The sequence below is a fragment of the Bos taurus genome, chromosome 8 (genome assembly GCF_002263795.3).
Source record: "Bos taurus isolate L1 Dominette 01449 registration number 42190680 breed Hereford chromosome 8, ARS-UCD2.0, whole genome shotgun sequence".
In the NCBI taxonomy this organism is placed as follows: domain Eukaryota; kingdom Metazoa; phylum Chordata; class Mammalia; order Artiodactyla; family Bovidae; genus Bos; species Bos taurus.
The window spans coordinates 23,650,537-23,674,127 of NC_037335.1; the positions used below are offsets into that span (position 1 = coordinate 23,650,537).

General features: G+C 38.7%; 1 protein-coding gene across 6 annotated transcripts in view; it reads right to left on the reverse strand.

Moving 5' to 3' along the window:
* The window catches only part of FOCAD (focadhesin), a 302,741-nt gene that overhangs the window by 228,085 nt on the left and 51,065 nt on the right, over positions 1-23,591 (reverse strand). For 5 of the 6 annotated variants that reach the window (XM_005209890.5, XM_024995511.2, XM_024995512.2 and 2 more), the window contains 2 exon segments: positions 20,550-20,654; positions 514-615 (listed from right to left, as the gene is read on the reverse strand). In XM_005209890.5, coding sequence (XP_005209947.2) covers positions 514-615; positions 20,550-20,654 — 207 coding nt within the window. 6 annotated transcript variants of the gene reach the window in all.

Genomic DNA, 23,591 nt, shown 5'->3' on the forward strand with positions numbered 1-23,591 from the left:
TAAGAACAGGTGGCAACAGTCACAGCAAGAGATGACCACCTGAGCTAATGCCATGGTAACAGAATGGGAGAAAGCTTTGAAGACCATCAGAAGGCAGAAGGCCTTGGTGAAGCTAAACTAACGGCACATATGGTGGTCATCTGGTCCCAGTCGGCAATCCTGTTTAATCCCAACTGGCACTGGTTTCTAATGGAGAGATTAACTCACTAATCAATTTCCAGCAGGAAGACCTGTCATCCATATGTACTATGTAGTAGCTTACTGAATATTTCCAATCAACCTTCCCAACTATCCAATGCTTAGCTTCTTTAACAGTAGCTATTCTCATGGTCAATATTTCAACAATCAATAAAACTGGTAAGATTTTTTTCTCTCAAATAGAAAACAGAAAACTATATCCTGCTCTAAGACATTTCTGCAGGAGAAAACATTACAATCAAAGCAGCTTAAAAGAAAAACTCTAAAATTAGCATATACTATTCCATCTCCCTAATTTATTTTATTTTATATTACCTTTCAAGGCATTGTTGGAAAAAAGCTGTCAGCTGCTGCAAAATGACTGGCCAGCAATCAGGTCTGTGCTCAAGAACAGTGATCAAAGGCTGAGGATGGTTTCTGAAAAACACACAAAGTAACACTGGAAGCTGTCATTTCAGGATATACATTTTTAATATCCAAATATAACAAGAGAAGAAGCCATTGACATCTAGAAACTTTTTTTCCAGGATTCACAGTTGTCACAGAATCCTCATTTGCTGCATTTGTTGCAGAGTTGGCTCATTAGAACTATTTTTTTTTAATTTGTTTTCCAGAAAAAAGAACCTGAGTCTTAGAGATCCAAATTTGACAGCAGTCTTTGTTATCTAATAGCTCTATGACTTTGGCCAAGCTCCTCAATCCAGTACCTCTCTCATTATCCACTCCCTTGATTCCCTGATTCTTGGAAATCTCCTCTTCCTGCTGATGAATCTCTTTCCAGACCTGAAAGATACCATCTCCTCTAACACTGTCCCAACCTATAAGCACCATCTCTCTGCCTCTGTGGGGCTTCACTGGTGGCTCAGCGGTAAAGAATACACCTGTAAAGCAGGAAACGTGGGCTTGATCCCTGGGTCAGGAAGATCCCCTGGTAAAGGGGATGGCAACCCACTCCAGTATTCTTGCCTGGGAAATTCCATGGACAGAGAAGCCTGGCAGGCTACAGTCCATGGAGTCGCAAAGAGTCTGACACAAATGAACAACTAAACAACAGCTCTGTCTCTGTTCCCATTTACCCCCATTCTTCTCAATATCTAGCTCTGTGTTCCCCCAATATACTTTAGGTAAGGGAAAAAGAAAATATTTCTCCCATCTCAAATAACAAACTCTGCAAATTATAAATTCTGAAAATTTCTATTGAACAAGGACAAATCTTTTTATCTGGGCTCCATCAATCAAGATACCAAAAAGACTATAGAAAAGATCTGAAATGTGAAGGATTCTCAAATAATGGGGTTAAAAAAAGAAAAGGAAAAAAGACAAACAAATTATTCTAAGTAGTACAAAAAAGTCTACTGGAAATTATAAATTCATTAGCTCTTTAAACTATGAAGTACTACACAAAGAATCTTCAGTTATTAGTGACGTGGCTTTTTCCTCCAAGAAAAAATTTTTAATTAAAAATGCTGCTGCTGCTGCTGCTAAGTTGCTTCAGTCGTGTCCGACTCTGTGCGACCCCACAGACAGCAGCCCATCAGGCTCCCCCATCCCTGGGATTCTCCAGGCAAGAACACTGGAGTGGGTTGCTATTTCCTTCTCCAATGCATGAAAGTGAAAAGTGAAAGTGAAGTCGCTCAGTCATGTCCCGACTCTTTGCGACCCCATGGACTGCAGCCTACCAGGCTCCTCCGTCCATGCCATTGCCTTCTCCAATTAAAAATGCTACTTATTTTTTTAATGAAGTATAGCTGATTTACAATATTGTGTTAGTTTCAGGTATACAAAAAATGATTCAGTTATACCTACATATATACAAATTCTTTTTTTATTCTTTTCCATTATAGTTTATTATAAGATATTGAACATCGTTTCCCATGCTATTCAGTAAATCCTACTGTTTATCTATTTTATATATAGTAATATGCATCTATTAATCCCATACTCCCAATTTATCCCTCCCTTATCCTTTCCTGTTTGTCAACCATAGTTTGTTTTCTGTGTCTGTGAAAATACTTCTGTTTTGTACATAAGTTCATTAGTACTATTTTTTAGATTTCACATATAAGTGATATCATATAATATTTGTCTTTCTGACTTCATTTATAGAACAATCTCTAGGTTGATCAATGGTGCTGCAAATGGTATTATTTCACTCTTTTTTTATTCTGTTTTTAACTTTTTATCTTACATTGCAGAATAGTTTATTAAGAATATTTTGGTAGTTTCAGGTGTACAGCAAAGTGATTCAGTTATATATATATACATACATGTGTCTATTTTCTCAAATTAAAAAAAATTTTTAATGCTATTTGAAAGAAATTCACACCATATAGATGCATCTATCTTTTTTACATAAAAAGAATTATATACATAATTTTAATTCAATAATACAGCACTAGAAATGTTTAAAAAAAAAGAAAGAAAAAGATCAGACCATCAGTCACACTCAAATGATTTTTTAAAACTGCCTTCTTGGTGGTTCTCAAAACGTGATCGCCTTCCCAGCAATATCAGCATCACCTGGGAACTTGTTAGAAATGAAAATAAATTCTCAGGCCTCAGCCAGACCTAATAAACAGCTCTCCAGACAATTCTGATGCACTGCTATAAAGCAGTGCTACTCAGCCCGGTTGTGAGCTAGATTCATCTGTGGAGCTCTTTTTAAAATACGAGTGCCCAGGCTTCAGTTATACCGGGGTTGGTAGGAGTGGAGCCCATGCACTAGTAATTTTAAAAAATTCTTCTAGCAATTCTGATGTGTTGCCAGAGTTGAAAACTGGTACAAGTTAAAAACCACATAAGAGGGAGGTTTGTAATTGGGAAGTTTTCTAATTTTTTTTTTTCTCTCTCTTAAACAGAAAATTATGGCAGATACTTCACACTGAAACACTCATGTTAAACACCTCTCTGACACTACTACACAGTTTCTGGATATTATAACACCATCTCTCTATTCTCTCCTCAACCTCACCTAATCTATCAGCCACTAACTTCAAATGCTGGCAAGCTCCTGTTTGTTAAAGCACAGGCTATTTCTGAGTGATCAGATTATTGCCATTGCTAAAGGACTGCTCCAAGCAACTCTTTATGCCAAAACTTAAAAATCCTATCGAAATCACATTTCCAAATTCCAAACTCCTTGGCAGTTAATCCTATCTAGAATCTGCTTCTACCCTAGTTGTTACAGACATTCAGAAAATAAATGCTACAAATCCTAAAAGCCTCTCAGGTATGTCACATCATCCGAACTTGTTAGATTACAAATTCAGTAGGTCATGTTCGAGCAAACATGAATGAAAAGGAAAGAACAGCAACTGTAATTAATTTTAGCTATGAGTTTTCCTTCTGACAAGCACCATACTGAAATGAGGAGCATCAGATATGACCACCCACTAGTCCTCCAGCTAATGATGGCATTTATGACTATTTAAGAGGAAAATCCAAGAAGATACTATGTAGTTTCTGTGTGATCATAAAACACTTAAACGCTTTTCAATACTCTTCCCTTATGTCACCTCCTACCTCTTCCCACTTCTCATGTTTCCTCCTCCAAAAAGCTGTTAAGAATCTACCTCCTTTATAGAGACTCACAGACTTAGACAAAAACTTATGGTTGCTGGGTGGAAGGAAGTGGGGAAGGGATAGTCAGGGAGTTTGGGATGGACATGTACACACTCCTGCATTTAAAATGGATAACCAGCATGTGGGTACAGAACATGGAACTCTGTTCAATGTTATGTGGCAACCTGGATGGGAGGGGAGTTAGGGTAAAATGGATACATAGGTATGGCTGAGTCCTTTTGATGTTCACCTGAAATTATCACAACATTGTTTGTTAACTGACTATACCCCCAAAAATAAAAAGATTAAAAAAATTTTTTTTAATCTCTTTTTTAAAAACTATAAAGAATGTATCTTCTTTTATAAACAGTTTTTTTTGGTCCAAATTAAATCATATCACCAGAAGTAAAAGATAATAATTTAAATTAGATTAGAAATGATGCATATACTAGCAAACAACTCTATCATACTTTATAAATAGCTTCTACTTTACTGGGATTGTGGGACCCACTGTAACTTTGTTGTATGACTAATTGTGTTGGAGGCTCGTTCTGCTAGCTTTTGGGTTCAGCAAATTCTATTCAATATCTCAGACTTAAACTCTAAAGATGAAATTATGTAGAATATAGAACAGGGATTATCCAAATTAATTACTGACTTGTGTTGCTGTTGAGTCACTAAGTCGTGTCTAACTCTTTGCAACCCCATGGACTGTAGTTTGCCAGGCTCCTCAGTCCATGAGATTTCCCAGGCAAGAATACTGGAGTGAGTTGCCATTTCCTCCTCCAGGGGATCTTCCTGGTACAGGGATCAAACTCTTTGTCTCGTGCATTGGCAGGCGGATTCTGGACCACTGAGCCACCAGGAAAGCTGAATTACTGACTTAGACATCTGGAAAATTAATTTTTCCAGATAATTAATTATGTCAGATCCGAGTGAAAATTTGTAGGAATAATATACAATATCGATTCCAAGAAATTAAAAACCTTGACAGGGAAAGGAAGTCCAAATTAAGAACACTGAATATTACTGCTGATTAACATTGATTACCATTATACTATTTCAACTTGGTACAACTAAGCTAAAATCAATTATAATTGCCAAAATTTTGTTCTAATACTTTGAATATAATGAAAAGAGCTAAGGTTTCCCTTGTGAATCACTACAATGGCAAATGAATGCACCTATAAAATAATATATAAAGCTTTATGGTTCATAGAATGGACGTAGTTTTTAATTCAATCTACTTTATTGTGCAGTTGCCATACATAAAGTTTTCTCAGTCTGGCTATACTGATATTTGGAGTCAGATAATTCTTTGGCATAGGGGTTGTTCAATATACCATGGGATATTCAGCAGCATTCCTGGCCTCTACCCACTGGATGCTAATAGCTTTCAGTCTAGTTAAATGACAATCAAAAATGTCTCTCAGATCAGATCAGATCAGATCAGTCGCTCAGTCGTGTCTGACTCTTTGCGACCCCATGAATCGCAGCATGCCAGGCCTCCCTGTCCATCACCAACTCCCGGAGTTCACTCAGGCTCATGTCCATTGAGTCAGTGATGCCATCCAGCCATCTCATCCTCTGTCGTCCCCTTCTCCTCCTGCCCCCAATCCTTCCAGCATCAGAGTCTTTTCCAATGAGTCAACTCTTCACATGAGGTGGCCAAAGTACTGGAGCTTCAGCTTTAGCATCATTCCTTCCAAAGAAATCCCAGGGCTGATCTCCTTCAGAATGGACCGGTTGGATCTCCTTGCAGTCCAAGGGACTCTCAAGAGTCTTCTCCAACACCACAGTTCAAAAGCATCAATTCTTCGGCACTCAGCCTTCTTCACAATCCAACTCTCGCATCCATACATGACCACAGGAAAAACCATAGCCTTGACTAGAGGAACATTTGTTGGCAAAGTAATGTCTCTGCTTTTGAATATGCTATCTAGCTCTGTCATAACTTTCCTTCCAAGAAGTAAGCGTCTTTTAATTTCCTTCCAAGAAGTAAGCGTCTTTTAATTTCATGGCTGCAGTCACCATCTGTAGTGATTTTGGAGCTCAGAAAAATAAAGTCTGACACTGTTTCCACTGTTTCTCCATCTATTTCCCATGAAGTGATGGGACAGGATGCCATGATCTTCGTTTTCTAAATGTTGAGCTTTAAGCCAACATTTTCACTCTCCTCTTTCACTTTCATCAAGAGGCTTTTGAGTTCCTCTTCACTTTCTGCCATAAGGGTGGTATCATCTGCATATCTGAGGTTATTGATATTTCTCCCGGCAATCTTGATTCCAGCTTGTGTTTCTTCCAGTCCAGCATTTCTCATGATGTACTCTGCATATAAGTTAAATAAACAGGGTGACAATATACAGCCTGGACGAACTCCTTTTCCTATTTGGAACCAGTCTGTTGTTCCATGTCCAGTTCTAACTGTTACTTCCTGACCTGGATACAAATTTCTCAAGAGGCAGATCAGGTGGTCTGGTATTCCCATCTCCTTCAGAATTTTCCAGTTTATTGTGATCCACACAGTCAAAGGCTTTGGCATATTTGGAAAACTCAGCAGTGGCCACAGGACTGGAAAAGGTCAGTTTTCATTCCAATCCCAAAGAAAGGCAATGCCAAAGAATGCTCAAACTACCGCACAACTGCACTCATCTCACACGCTAGTAAAGTAATGCTCAAAATTCTCCAGCCAGGCATCAGCGATATGTGAACCGTGAACTTCCTGATGTTCAAGCTGGTTTTAGAAAAGGCAGAGGAACCAGAGATCAAATTGCCAACATCTGCTGGATCATCGAAAAAGCAAGAGAGTTCCAGAAAAGCATCTATTTCTGCTTTATTGACTATGCCAAAGCCTTTGTGTGGATCACAATAAACTGTGGAAAATTCTGAAGGACATTACCAAATGTCCCCTGGGTCCACAATTGTCCCTGGTTAAGAACCACTGAACTAGGTAAAATGGCAAGCACTGTGCAAAGTATAAAACTAACTCAAACGTGGTATTAGCCCTGAGCTATTCAAAAAGACAATGATTCCACCATTATCCTTCTTTACTGAGCCAAAAGCAATCAATCAATCATGTCCAAAATTTGAAGTTTCTTATGGAAAATTTGTGGAGAAAGTAATGGCACCCCACTCCAGTACTCTTGCTTGGAAAATCCATGGATGGAGGAGCCTAGTACGCTGCAGTCCATGGGGTTGCAAAGAGTCAGACACAACTGAGCGACTTCACTTTCACTTTTCACTTTTATGCACTGGAGAAGGACATGGCAACCTACTCCAGTGTTCTTGCCTGGAGAATCCCAGGGATGGCGGAGCCTGGCGGGCTGCCGTCTATGGGGTCGCACAGAGTCGGACACGACTGAAGCGATTTAGCAGCATGGAAATATAGTCATCCAATAATAACATTAGGTACACAAAGGTAATGGTACAGTAGAAAATAGAAGACTTAAAATGGAAAACAAATGTACAATTATTCCTTGCAAAAGACAGAAGCATGTTCCAAAATAAACAAACAGTATTAAATATTATGCATGCTGATCTGGGTATGATAGAAAATAGGGTTAATTTCCTATTTAAAATACTATAATTAGCACATTTAAAATGTCCTAAGGCTAAGTATAGTTTACTCTTCATATAGTTAAGATTGATTCTTAAATTTATAGATTATTCAAGATTTTTCTTTCCTTTCTTCTCACTGCTTATTAGCCATTCCATTTCTTCCAAGTACCTCTGAGAAAGGTCAAGGTAAATCTACAATTCAAACTTTACTCGTCATTAGAAGCACTGTTGAGGAATAAAAAAAATGTGATTCAAAAGAACATCAAAACAAAACCTGGGTTATGCCTTAAAATGTCAGTTATCCCCCAAACTAGTAGTCAAGTCATAAAGAGTAATTTGACTACAACACTTTATTCAAAATGATAGATAGGATGCACATACAATCATCCTGATCACTTGAAAGGCTAACACTGGCAGACAATAAGCTCTATACAACTTTGAAAAGCAAACACAAATGTGGGGCACTGAAGTCATTATTTACATAAGCAGTGCCTACATAGCATCATCTGAATCATTTACTGTTATGCTGCCACATCCACGTCTCAGAAACAAAAACCAGAAATGGAGAAGTGATGTGAAACAGTGTACGGGACACACTGAATTAAAGGAAAGAATCAAGCATTCCAAATTCACCTTCTGTCTCTGCAACACATTGTGTGATCTCAAGCAAGAGAATTAACCTCTCTTGCTTGGGCAAGAGTTTCTTCAGCTGTAAAATGAGGAAACCAGACTAAGTACCTTCCAGGGCTAAAGTTCTATAACCCAAGTCACCCATTAAAGCTCTAACCTTTGAATTGCTCAAGATCAGAGGTGGATGGCTCTCAACTATTAATAATTCTATGCCAAGTTTAAACAGCTCTAAGGTCAACATCTAATAAAACCTAAGGCCTCAAAACAGTGGTCTCCTATTTTTATCTCAAATAAATAAATCACCCTATATTTTTCATTTCAGAGAGAAATGCAGTACTGTATCCAGAATAAGCCCACAGAAAATTTCAAATCAGGGTTTCCTAACTCTTAAGACATACATCCAATAGGCTCTGCTTTCTTCTTAAGAGAGAGTAACATTGTTTGTAAAGATTGAAGTCAATACAAAACAGGCAACCAGGTCACCCTTCATTGGCCTCTGGTGCCTCTAATTTCTCCTTCACTCTGTGGTTTTTAATATTTCTGTTGTTTTCCTGCCACAGATGAGCCAATTTGTTGTATGTTCTTTGGCACGTGCCCATTTCATAATTTGTAAATGTTTTAACTGCCATTTTAAGTAAAGCATTCAACACAGTACCTAACACAAAGAATACTTTGTAAATGTGGTTCTATTATGATTATCATGCAGATAAATTTGATTCTTAAACTAGAGCATAAGCAGCTTGAAAGCTGGGTCTCTATCTTCTTATGCTTCCCTTTCAGTGCCTAATGCACATTTTAAATAAATGTAACAAACACACACTTTTCCCAAAGTACCTTTTTAAACTCTCTGAATGGATCATGAAAAACCAACATCACAACCCCTCTAAGTACACTGTTTCAAAGTTAACAACATTCAGAGGCAAAAAAAAAAAAACAAACCCCACAGAAGAAGCAGGCAGAGTTCCTACCCAATACTTCAGGACTCCCTACCCTTTAATAACATTGTCAACAACACAGAGCAGTGCATGCATCTTAGCAGACTGGAGTGCGGGAAGCAATAAATGAAAAATTCGTGGTTCCACTAGACTAGCACAGAGACAACGATAAAATAAGGTATGTAACTAGATTCACCTTTCCAAGTATAAATGCATCAATCTTAATAGAAAAGAAAGAGTTAAAAAAAAATAGTCTTGTGGTAGGCAAATCAAAAAGCAAAAGTTATTTGTAACCTTTAGGTCACCTCAACCTTTCTGCTACATCTCTAAATGTAGGAAAGCTATGATTTGATTTATATCATAAATCCAGCAATAGACACAGATTGCCTTTTCTGTGTGAGGAAACAATGCCTGCAGTCACCATGCATTTTCATGTATGCAGCTGTGACCCCGGCGCTTTCAGAAGCATAGCATAGCACTTACTACATCAAATATGCATTTTAAAAGCATTTCTCTACCTGCTCTGAATTTTGATTTGAAAATGTTGGTTAGAAGCCAAAGTAGGATTAAAAAAAGAGAAAAAAAAAAAAGCTCTGCAGATTTTAAGATAAAAATGAATAAAAATTGATTCCACAATAAATATTACTATAAAAAAAGAAAAATTAAATGATAATAGTGAATCTTTATCTATCCTATAGAATCTTAAGACAAATGCATTTCATCCACGCCAGAAAAAGAAGACTTGGAACAAAAAAAATTTAATTTTGACATTTTTTATTAATTTCCTTTTTTCTTTGGGTCTATAAGGCAGATAGGGAGAAGATAAGATTTCTTTGAAAAGAGATTTCATATTACAATGGTTCTGCCCTCATAGTGAACCTTTCCCACGACTCCTACTTTGAGAGGCAGGGTTTTAACACAAAGATGTCTGCCAGTGTCAGAAGGCTAGAACTATTTTAGGTACTAGTTGGTGGCTAGGGGAAACAGAGACACACAGGGTTCAAAACATCTATTATTAAGTTACATCCTTGATTGGAAAAGAAAAGAAACTAAAGATAAGATAAATAGGCTAATAAGGCAAAAATCAAAATATCTTGTGCTCTTAAAGACACTTACCACCAAATCACCATACCAATTTTTAAATTAAGCATGTGCACTTAGCAGAACTTATGAAATATTTCCTGGTGGCAACTGCTAACTGAAAGATAGTATATGTACAAATTATTCTTTAGGTCTGATTTTTAAACACCAAGTGTAAACCCCAGGTGACTGGAACCATGAATTGTGAACAAAGACTCCCCTGGGTGGGAAAGATGAGGGAAAAGAAGAAATGAAAACGGAAGCAAAACATGCAGTTTGACAGTAAGAATCAAGTCATATAGATGTCCACATCTAAAGTTTATCTGTATCTCCACTGCCATTAGTAAATCTGAAAGGAGTGGTAGAGTTGGGAAATTACCGTTTTGAAATTATCTCAGTGAAAATTAATAGGGAGGGGGGAGCTGTGAGTTTAATGAGGAACACGATATATTCATGGTCTCATAGCATCTTCTCCACAGACTGCTTATTAATTACAAGAAGAAGATGGTAACTACACAGTAAAGAAACCAAATATTACCTTGATAGGGTAATGAAAATTAAAATCACCAATGAAAGGCAAGATGGACATCAGTGTCTCCAGACAAGATGTCCTGAGAAAGGCACAGCAAACTTTCACAGTATTCGAAAATGTCAATGTCATAAAAGATAAAGGATGAGAAAATTCCAAGTTTTAAAAGACTAAAAAGATATGACAGTTAAAGACAACATATGATCCTAAATTGGAGCCCGTACACTAAAAATAAAAACGAAAGAGGTATGAAAGGACGTTATTAAGTCAAATGGCAAAACTAGGATATGGATTATAGGTAAAAGTGTTAAATGAACACCAAATTTTCTTGATTTGATAACTGTACTCTGGTTATATAAAAATCCTTGTTCTTAGAAAACATACCCTACTGAATATGTACAATCTACTCTCCAATAGTTTTTAATTCTATAGAGAGAAGGATGATGAGAATGTGGAAAATCAGTGAATTGGGATAAATGCCAGATGGAAATTTTCTGTACTATTCTTGCACCTTTTCTGGAACTTTATTATTATTTTTTTTTTAATCTGCTAAATGGCTTTATTTTTTTTTTTCCATTTTACTTTTAAATTTTATTTTATTTTTAAACTTTACATAATTGTATTAGTTTTGCCAAATATCAAAATGAATCCGCCACAGGCATACATGTGTGGAACTTTAAAATTCTTTCAAAATAAGTTTAAAAAATAAAACCTTCAATGACTTCCTACTACACTTTAAAGAAAACCCAAAGTCTCTACCATGGCTTGCATCTTCTAGGCCATGTCTAACTCTCCTGAGCCTCTGTCTTGGCCTCTTCCTCCCTTAAACACTAAGCTCCAGGCACCCTGCCTCCTGTTAGTTCCTCTAGGGCACCAGGCGCTCACAAAGCAGCAGCTAAGCACATGCTTTTCCCTAGATCTGAGATGCTCTGCATTCTTCGCACAGCCAATTCCATTTCACCCACCAAAATGGAGAGAAGAGACAATGCAAAAAGAGTTTAATGCTAAGAACTGACTTTTACTTTTCAGGAAAAAAAGAGGTATGAACCATAAAGTACTTCAACCTTCAGGACACACATCTTTAAGATCTCAAAATTAACTCTACATCTAAATAAACTCATAACATTACACAAACATATGCAAATACTGACAAAGTAAATAACTTTCATCTACTCTGGGTATAATCACCCATTGCTATTGGCCTAATCACCCATTTCAGAGCATACCATCTGCCCAAAACATTTAATATTCCCTTATTTCAGAAAGTACAGCTTGATGTTGATCAGACCAACTCTTTCCATAAACAAGATTCTCAACATGTGATATTTGTGCATGTCAGCCACTGTCTGGCACATCAGAATAACACACAAATTCTGGAACAAGCAGTTACCGCTCATGAATTCACAGCTATTTCCTCACTTCAGCTGAGGGAAGAGAGATCTTAAAAAGACTGCCATAATATGAATACATAGAGGAAAAATTAAAAGCAAGAGTACATGATAAAATTTTAAGAGGAAAAAATGGCATATTACAAAGAAAATGAGCCTCTCATAATTAATGAATCTTAAAATTTTAGTCTGGGCTTCCTTGGTGGCTCAGTGGTAAAAACTCACCTGCCAATGCACAGGTTCAATCCCTGGGAGGGAAGGATCCCCTGGGGGAGGAAATTGCAGCATGGATTCGCAAAAGAATCATACGTAACTTAGTGACTAAACAATAACAACAACAACAAAATTTAGTCATTCTTTCTTATAATCAAAATATCAGGCAAACGCTGGTCTGCTGCACTTCCTGTATGGTCAATGTTATAGAGCACTGCTGCTGCTGCTGCTGCTGCTGCTAAGTCGCTTCAGTCGGGTCTGACTCTGTGCAACCCCATAGACAGCAGCCCACTAGGCTCCCCCGTCCCTGAGATTCTCCAGGCAAGAACACTGGAGTGGGTTGCCATTTCCTTCTCCAATGTATGAAAGTGAAAAGTGAAAGTGAAGTTGCTCAGTTGTGCCTGACTCTTAGCAACTCCATGGACTGCAGCCTACCAGGCTCCTCTGTCCATGGGATTTTCCAGGCAAGAGTACTGGAGTGAAATAACTTAAAAATAAGTGTTTATAACAAAGTGGAGTTCAAGCTAACAAGAAGAAAATTTAGACCAAACATAAAATGGGAGGGGAAAAATAAGCCTGAAATAAAGGATATCTTAGTGGTCATCTTTCATTGTTTTTTTTTTAAGTGATTAAACTAAAAATTGTTCACAGATTAAAAAAAGGAGAGGGGGGAGGTTAAAGTTTTTGAAAACAGTTAAATGTCTAAATCAGAGGTCACAAACGGTTGCCCTTGGATTGCATCTTGTGAGCAGATGTGTTCGGTCTGCCGACTCTGTATTTTGAAAAACTGGAATTGTTTTCCAACATTTATTAGTCGAAATATTTCATTTAAAATGTTATTAATACTGAAGGATCTGAAGGTCTGGCGACAACAAAGCCCCATGCCTCACTGCAACAACTGGCCAGCAGTCCTCAATCCAACCACCACACTAATAACAATCCAGGAAGCTTTGAGTGTTACCAGTGCTGGAGGCTGAGCCCTACTCATTCTCGGGAGAGCCCAGGCACTACAGTTAAAAGTTCCTCAGAGAACTCTAACAGTGCAACCAGAATTGAGAGTCCTGGGCCTAGAGTAAAACTTGCATATTCTCTTCATTTAATCACAGTAGCCAACTGTGCTCTATTGCTCTTCCAATTTACCCCCATTCTAAAAGGTCCTGGAAATTGAAACTCCATTTAAATATCCTCCTTTAATCTTGTTTAAGTCACAAGACTATAGAAGGGTTCAGTTAAGCAAAATGAACTTTACTGGCTATACGCACTCTTATCTGATGTATCTCAAAGCATGGTGGGTAAATAGATCATCTGTGTACCCAGATGATGTATGGGTAAAGTGTGTGCTCCAGACATATACATGAAAAACACTGAACTCCTTCCACACTAAAACACTGAAAACCATCACTGGTTTGTAGAATGGTGCTGAGGATTCAAGGGATTAGAGCTGGTAGACAGAGCGCCTGAAGAACTATGGATGGAGGTTTGTTACATTGTACAGGAGGTGGTGATCAAAACCAACCCCAAGGAAAAGAAATGCAAGAAGGCAAAATGGTTGTCTGAGGAGGCCTTACAAATAGCTGAGAAAAGAAGAAAAGCAAAAGGCAAAGGAGAAAAGGAAAGATATACCCATCTGAATGCAGAGTTCCAAAGAATAGCAAGGAGAGAGAAGAAAGCCTTCCTCAGTGATCAATGCAAAGAAATAGAGGAAAACAATAGAATAGGAAAGACTAGAGATCTCTTCAAGAAAATTAGAGATACCAAGGGAATATTTCATGCAAAAATGGGCTCAATAAAGGACAGAAATGGTATGGCCCTAACAGAAGCAGAAGGTATTAAGAAGAGGGGACAAGAATACACAAAACTATACAAAAAAGATCTGAATGATGCAGATAACCACAATGGTGTGATCACTCACCTAGAGCCAGACATTCTGAAATGTGAAGTCAAGTGGGCCTTAGGAAGCACCACTACAAAAAAAGCTTATGGAGGTGATGCAATTCCAGCTGTGCTATTTCAAATCCTAAAAGATGATGCTGTGAAAGTGCTGCATTTAATATGCCAGCAAATTTGGAAAACTCAGCAGTGGCCACAGGACTGGAAAAGGTCAGTTTTCATTCCAAGCCCAAAGAAAGGCACTGTCAAAGAATGTTCAAACTACTGTACAATTGCACTCATCTCACACGCTAGCAAAGTAATGCTCAAAAGTCTCCAAGTGAGGCTTCAACAGTACGTTAACCGAGAACTTCCAGATGTTCAAGCTGGACATAGAAAAGGCAGAGGAACCAGAGACCAAATTGACATCTGTTGAATCATAGGAAAAGCAAGAGAGTTCCAGAAAAATATCTACTGCTGCTTCATTGACTACGCTAAAGCCTTTGACTGTGTGTATCACAACAAATTGTGGAAAATTCTTCAAGAGATGGGACTACCAGACCTGACCTTACTCTTGAGAAATCTGTATGGAGGTGAGGAAGCAACACTTAGAACCGGACATGGAACAACAGACCAGTTCCAAATTGAGAAAGGAGTACGTCAAGGCTATATATTGTCACTCTGCTTATTTAACTTATATGCAGAGTACATCATGTGAAATATCACGATGGATAAAGCACAAGCTGGAATCAAGACTGCCGGGGAAAATATCAATAACCTCAGATACACAGATGACACCACCCTTATGGCAGAAAGCGAAGAACTAAAGAGCCATGGCAAACAGATTAGGGAAACAATGGAAACAGTGACAGACTTTATTTTGGGGGGCTCTAAAATCAGGCTATGGTTTTTCCAGTGGTCATGTATGGATGTGAGAGTCGGACTGTGAGAAGTTGAGCACCGAAGAATTGATGCTTTTGAACTGTGGTGTTGGAGAAGACTCTTGAGAGTCCCTTGGACTGCAAGGAGATTCAACCAGTCCATCCTAAAGGAGATCAGTCCTGAGTGTTCATTGGAAGGACTGATGCTGAAGCTGAAACTCCAATACTATGGCCACCTCATGCAAAGAGTTGACTCATTGGAAAAGACCCTGATGCTGGGAGGGATTGGGGACAGGAGAAGAAGGGAACGACAAAGGATGAGATGGCTGGATGGCATCACCGACTCGATGGACATGAGTTTGGGTAAACTCCAGGAGTTGGTGATGGACAGGGAGGCCTGGCGTGCTGCGATTCATGGGGTCGCAAAGAGTCGGACACGACTTAGCGACTGAACTGAACTGAAAATCACTTCAGCCATGATATTAAAAGACGCTTACTCCTTGGAAGAAAAGGTATGAAAAAAACATAAAAAGCAGAGACATTCAACAAGCAGTCCATTCACTAAAAAGGCAGATGATGCAGTTGACCTGAGTAGTTCCATTGGGAAGGACTGATGCTGAAGCTGAAACTCCAATACTATGGCCACCTCATGCAAAGAGTTGACTCATTGGAAAAGACCCTGATGCTGGGAGGGATTGGGGACAGGAGAAGAAGGGAACGACAAAGGATGAGATGGCTGGATGGCATCACCGACTCGATGGACATGAGTTTGGGTAAACTCCAGGAGTTGGTGATGGACAGGGAGGCCTGGCGTGCTGCGATTCATGGGGTCGCAAAGAGTCGGACACGACTTAGCGACTGAACTGAACTGAAAATCACTTCAGCCATGATATTAAAAGACGCTTACTCCTTGGAAGAAAAGGTATGACAAACCTAGACAGCATATTAAAAAGCAGAGACATTGCCAACAAAGCTACGGTTTTTCCAGTAGTCATGTATGGATGTGACAGTTGGACTATAAAGAAAGCTGAGCACTGAAGAATTGATGCTTTTGAACTGTGATGTTGGAGAAGACAGGGAAGCCTGGAGTGCTGCAGTCCATGGGGTCGCAAAGAGCTGGACACAACTGAGTTACTGAACTGAACTGGCCCAGGAGAAATTCCAAACACCCAAAGGGTTGTGTTTCATTACTTCTGCACCCAAATGTTTATCACAGCATTATTTACAACATCCAAGATATGGAAACACCCTAAGTGTCATTGATAGATGTATGGACAAAGAAGATGTGGTATATACGCACAATGGAATACAACCGAGCCATAAAAAAGATGAAATCCTCCCATTTACAACACATGGATGGACACTGAGGGTAATATGCTAAGTGAAATAAGTCCAACAGAGAAAGACAAATACAATATGATTTCGCTCACATTTGGAATATTAAAAATAAACAAACAAACCAACCAAAAACAAACACATAGATACAGAGAACAGGCTAAGTGATTACCAGAGGGGAAGAGCAGTAGGGGTAAGGCAAAACCGGTAAATGAGGTCAACTCTATGGTAACAGATGGAAACTAAGCATTTGGTGGTAAGGGTGCTGTAGCGTCGGAGAAGCCGATGGCAGCCCACTCCAGTACTCTTGCCTGGAAAATCCCATGGACGGAGGAGCCTGGTGGGCTGCAGTCCATGGGGTCGTAAAGAGTCGGACATGACTGAGCGACTCCCCTTTCACTTTTCACTTTCATGCATTGGAGAAGGAAATGGCAATCCACTCCAGTGTTCTTGCCTAGAGAATCCCAGGGACGGGGGAGCCTGGTGGGCTGCCGTCTATGGGGTCACACAGAGTCAGACACGACTGAAGTGACTTAGCAGCAGCAGCGTGCTGTAGCGTATATGGAGGTCAAAATATAAGGTTGTACACATGAAACAGTAATACAAACTAATATTTTCTCAATTTTTTAAAAGTTTTAATAAAAAATAAGATGACCAATATTCTGTTTTACTATACTGCAAGTTAATTAGCTATTAGGACAAAAAGAAAATCCAACAGTATACTAGCAGAGTCCTTAATACCATAAAATTAGAGTTGAGTTTCCTGCCTAGAAAGCTTACAATTACTTGTCATACTACTTCCATTTTAGATCAAACCTACAACATAACCAAGGAAAACCTTTCAGTGGAGTTCTAAGCTCCTCATACCCTTTTTATGTTTTCACACACAGCTCATCAGTTTTCTCTCCAAGGCTGGACGATATTGCTCACCAACACGTGGCATACAAGATTCTAAAACAGCATGACAATTTTATGATTGACTCAGGTAATCATAGCTCTCCTGAGGGAAATCTGCTCTTCAGGCTCACCTCTCCTGTGTTTCTGCCATCCAGAACCCCCCGTGGAGGAACCTCAGGTTCTTACACACTCAATTACACTCTACTGATTTATAGTGCCAAACAGCCATTCACACGAGGGCCCTCCATAAACATTACTGGATTATGCCAACTCAAGTGATTGATTCTGGACCTCTTAATGTGCCACCACTCTACACACAATCCTTATATATCCAGTATGATTTCAGTTCTTCAAACAAGGCTCCCGATCCACACCTTGCATCTATTGTCTTCTAAGAACAAGCCTACGGCTAAAAGAGCCAACTACTGGAGAAAATAAACTATGAATAGAAAGCAGGTGAAACATTACAGGTAACAAAGTTTAGCACTCACTCACAGGGAGCACAATCAGTGTGAAAATATAATTATTCTGCATGACTAAAAATGTCCTTAAATCATCATCAAAAAAACTAAGATGGCTATGATCCACCTGGAAAATCTCACCAGAATGCAAGCTCTGATTCAGGTAGTCTGAGACGGGGTCCGAGATTCCACATTCCTAACAAGCTCCCAGGAACTGCTAATGCTGCTCAAAGCTCTGCTACTTCAAGTATGGTAGGGAAACAGCAGTATCAGCATCACCTGGGAGCTTGTTAGACCAGAATACTGAGCCCATGTTAGGTCTAAGGAAACAGAATCTGCCATTCAACAACGTCTCAGGTGATGAATGGTAGAGAGCTGCTAACACACCATCTTATACTCACTGTTGATCAGAATCACCTGGGACTTTTCTGACTCTGATTCAGTTGGTCTAGGGTATTTCATTGTCCTATGTTCATCTGGTTTTAGGCATACCCAGACTTAGTGACTGAACAACAACAGCAAAAGGTGGTTCTCATGAATAGCCAGTGTTGAGAAACAATGAAATTAAAAATACTTAATTGGGTAGCTCTAGGTTGATAGAGCTATGGTTAACGGGTGAGGAATTTGAGGAAATGATGAAAATGTCCTAAAATTGATTATGGCAATGATTGTATGACTACATGAATATACTAAAAATCATTGAATTGTATACTTTAAACAGGTCAGTTGTACAGTACAGTATGTGAATTGTATTTCAATAAAACTGTTAAATAAAATTTTAGAACTCCAGTAGCTTTCCTATTTTAAAATAAGTAAATAACTCCTCCTGAATAACGATGAAGTGGAATTATTTCCTATCCTGGAACCTCTTTCAAAAAAAGAGAACACAGCCCCAGACATCTTGTATCCTGCATCGAACCTGGACTGGCGATTCAGTTCTTATATGATATTATACATGTTTCAGTGCCATTCTCCCAAATCATCCCCTTGGGGCTGGTGCACTGGGATGACCCAGAGGGATGGTACGGGGAGGGAGATGGGAGGGGGGTTCAGGATGGGGAGCACGTGTACACCCGTGGTGGATTCATGTTGATGTATGGCAATAAAGTAATTAACCTCCTATTAAAATAAATAAATTTAAATTAAAAAAAAAAAGAGAGAACACAAATGCTTGTATGACCCATCTAGAAACATTAAGTCCTGCTCATTTACTCCTTAGGTTCAATCCTGGTTAAGGTAATGTATATTTTTAAAAGAAAAGCGTATTTATCAATTTGGAAAAGTTTACCCTTCACACCCAGTTTTCAGAGTATTTTCAAATAAATAATTTTCCTTTTGCTTCCCCAACTTAAAATTAATGAGTTAACTACTAAGTTAACAATGAATTAACTAATTCATTGTACTACATTCTTCCAATTGTTCTATATTTTTAAAAACATTCAAAAAACATGTTAAGGGGACTTCCCTGGTGGTTCGTAGTTAACAGTCTGCCCTGCAATGCAGGGAACATGGGTTCAATCCCTCATTGAGGAACCAAGATCCCACATGCTGTGGGGTAACTAAGCCCACGCCACAACTAGAGAGTCCAGTGATGCAACTACAGAGCCCCAGCGCCACAAATACAGAGTCCAAGCACCACAATGAAATATCCCACATGATGCAAGGCAGATCCCACGTGCCACAATTAAGATCCAATGCAGACAAACAAATGATTTAAAAAACAAATGTTAACAAAAAATATATAAAATGCAAATCTGACCTTGTTTTTAAAAAGCGACTTAAGAAACTCGATAATATGCTCATAAAAATAAAGGAGATGGTAAGTAGCACTAAACTAACAGGAAAGATCACTGTAATATATGAGACACTGTTTACTTACTATCAAAAGGAAAGTACTATACATGTATGTAAGTAACAGGCACTATATATCAGGAGAGGCACTCACGGCTTCTGATAGCAGTGGTGTCAAATGCTTGAAACTGCAGGTTTTATATGCTCAAGCCAATGACAATTCCCAAGTATGGTCTACTCTCCCTACTGGATCACCACAGCCTATGGAAGTCATTTTCCCCCAGAACCAGTGCCCTTGTTTAGGGTGCCATGGGTTCATTCTTTATAAAAGGTATATTCTAGATGCATCACTGAACAGATTTTCTAGGACAATATACACTGATTATGGGACATCTTCTGGCATCCTCTACTAAGTGGGAGCCCCTCTCTTATGAAATGACTTTCTAGGACCTTCAACGCAATGGTTAAGGTCACCTTCACAAGTAAGTATGCCTTCCCTTGCCCAAACTCTCCCATAAAATTCAATGCATTTCACTGGAACTATTGCAGTAATATATATATATATATATATATATATCAGAGAAGGCTATGGCACCCCACTCCAGTACTCTTGCCTGGAAAATCCCATGGACGGAGGAACCTGGTAGGCTGCAGTCCATGGGGTCGCTAAGAGTCAGACACGACTGAGCGACTTCACTTTCTCTTTTCACTTTCATGCATTGGAGAAGGAAATGGCAACCCACTCCAGTGTTCTTGCCTGGAGAATCCCAGGGATGGGGGAGCCTGGTGGGCTGCCATCTATGGGGTCACACAGAGTCGGACACGACTGAAGTGACTTAGCATAGCATAGCATAGTCCTGTTACTTTCTATAGTGAGGAAGTTTATCTTCCTGCTTTTAATACATTTGTTCAATGAACTCCTCAGTTTTCACAGCATTGGGAAAATGATTCTATATCCCAGATCAAAATGAATGACTTGAATTTTGGACAAAAGATTCCAATTCCAAGGAAGCAAGCTGAAAGCCACAGTGATGATACTCAGCATACGGTAGTGAATTCTATCTCAATCCTGAGTGTTGGAAATACTAACTTCCTGAGAGGTTAAGACTCACAGTCTCTGTGAACTTCAATAACTAATTCTTAATGAATTAGCATGTCTTAATTCATAACATTTAACAATTCACTAAAAACAAAAGTTTCAAAAGAAAGGAGAAAAGGCTTACCTAATATTATATATATCCTGAATATTCTTCTCCCCGCTGTGTCCTTCCTTAACAGCTTGCATTTGTAATAGTTTCATAAGGGCTTTTATCAAGCCATGTGTATTTCTGTAAAGAAATATAATAGCATGTCAAATGTTATAAAGTGAACAGTCTACTCAGGTACTTAATCCTACCACTTTTGATAGTTGAACACTTGCCACCCACACTGAACAGTAGCCCTCCACATACACCTAGCTTATCCCATAGCATAGCCGAGAGGCCTACAAGCTCCCATTCAACACAATGAAGAAGTGAAGCCAAAGAATCAAACTACCAACCTATCTATCACCTCACTGCATATACCGGGAGGAAATCAATCAGGGAAAAGTAAACATTAGCCCACATAATTGCAGGCAGTGACCACATCAATTACCCACACTGAATAATCAAGTCCTTCATTTATAAATATTAGCAGACCATGAAAAATAACGAGACAGATGAAATGGAATGGCCACTAAAAAAAAAAGTGGGCCAGGGGACCAATCAGAGCAAATAACCCCCATTAAAACAAAGCTAATGGGAGCAGGGAAGAGAAATTTAAGTTTTCTCCTTATTCTCTGTGAGAAGCAGCAAGATAATAAATCAGAAAAAATGGCCTGCTTTTTAAATTTTTTTCCTGTTACTAATGTTTTCTAACTATTAAATAGGATTTTATTTCAGCTTTCATGAGGTAAAACTAACAAAAACAACTGTAATATAACGTGTACAAAATGATTTACGTGTGCATTTTAAAATGGTTGCCAAAATCAAGTTAATTAACACATATATCACCTCACATAGTTACTTTTTAGTTTTCATTTTTTTGGATAAAATGCTAAATACTCTTAGCAAATTTCAAGTACACAATACAACATTGTTGACTTTAGTTACTATGCTGTACATTAGATCCTCAGAACTTAATCATAACTGGAAGCTTGTATCTTTCGACCAGCATCTCCCCATTTCTCCTACCCACCCCTGGCAACCACCATTCTACTCTCTGCTTCTATCTGTTCAATTTCTTTTTTTAGATTCCACATACAAGTGGTACCATATGGTATTTATCTTCCTCTGTCTGGGTTATTTCACTTAGCACAATGCCCTCCAGGTTCATCCACGTTGTCACAAATTACCCTGATCTCTTTAAAGTAAGATTCTCCCTGGGAATGAGAAAGAAATCTTATAAATACAGATTATTTGCTAAATGAAAAAAAACCCAATATTTAAAAATCATAACTGTTAATAATTATGGAGCATCTATTGTAAGTTAAGTACTCTCTTAAGTGCTTAACACGCATTATGTCATTATTATCTAGAAATCACTGGTCACTTTACCATAGGGCTAGGACCAAGACCTGGACTTAATTAATAAAAGTCATTTCGGGCAATTATGTGAGACGTTATTCAGTGTACTCTTTGATGGCATTTAAAGTTTGACAACTGGTAAACGGTTTAGGCCATGCTGTCCAATACAGCAGCCAATGGGCACACAGGCTACTGAGCACGTGTAACATGGCTAATCCGCACTGGGATGTGCTGTAGTGTAAAATACCTGCTGCATTTTAAAGACGTAGGGACTTGCCTGGTGATCCAGTGGTTAAAAACCTCCTGCCAATGTGGGAGTCATGAGTTTGATCCCTGGTCCAGGAAGATCCCATATGCCACAGAGCAACGAAGCCCGTGCACCACAATAAGAGAAGCCATTGCAGTGGGAAGCCCAAGCCCAGCAAGAAAAGTAGCCCTCACTCGTGGCAACTAGAGAAAGCCCACACATCAAAGAAGACCCAGCAAAGATAAAAATAAATAAGAGGAATAAAATATAATTAAAAAAAAACAGACTGAGAACACAAAAATACTGTAAAATATCATATGTAGATTTTTATATTGATTACATCTTGATTGTATACATATTTTTGATATATGAGGTTACACAAAATAGATTATTAAAGTTAACACCACTGGTTTCTTTTTAATGTGGCTACTAGGAAAATTTTGAATTATATATGTGGTTCACACTTGTGGCTCAGAATATATTTCTATTTCACAGTACTGCTAAAGACACTTATGGTTTGTTTCCTAAGTAGATTCTTTGGTGAGCAGTGAGGCTTTTCTTGCAGTTGAAGCATTTCCCACAATCTACACAACAGTATGTTTTCTTTCCCATGTGGCTCCTCTTATGACCATGCAGTGTACATTCATGAATAAGTGTTTTGTGACAGGCAGCACACAAACATGGTTTCTCTCCTATGTGGATCCTCTGGTGAAGAGTGATGTCTCAACACTGCATAAGCCTGTTCCCTAAGATTCTCTCCTGTGTGTTCCTTGCTGTATGTCAAACCGAGGTTCACTTTTCTCACATACCCTATATTGGTGTTACGTCAACTTCCACTTTGCTTTCACTAAAAATATGGCCAGTGAATCCCACTGTGACTCAGTGAAAATTAAAAAGTAAATTTTTAAAAAACTAGTGGGAAGTACAGTTGTCTTAGAAAGGTCTGATGGCATGGCACCCCCTTGGGAACAGGGGTTCTGTCTTAATGTTCTTCCCTCATGAGTGCTCAGATTCTTCCAGGAGCCTTCTCTGTTGACACTCTTGAGTTTCTAGAGCCCTCTTACTCTAAAGCTTAGGAAGAAGATACCTTAACATGCAAACATTCAGAATAAATTCTTTCTTTACAATTCCTCACACCATTCACTTTTACAGAATGAGACCCATCCTGCAGCTAAGGACCCTGGACTTTAAGAAACAGTATTTTCCAGTCTATGCTCCAGCTCTTCACAACTCTGCTTACTTTCCTTCACCAAGATCTAGAGATCCTTCAGCATGGAGATTGCAACTGACTCTATCACTGGTTTATCAAGAACATATTCTGGGTGTGAAGGTCTGACCTCAGTCACACAGAAGCTCCTTGGAGCTTCAGGGGGATTCAATTCCTCCAAATATGCAAATTGGCTAAAGCTAACTCATCAGGCCTCAGTGCTACAATCTTGCTTTTTGAAAGTTAGTCTTTCAAAAACCCTACA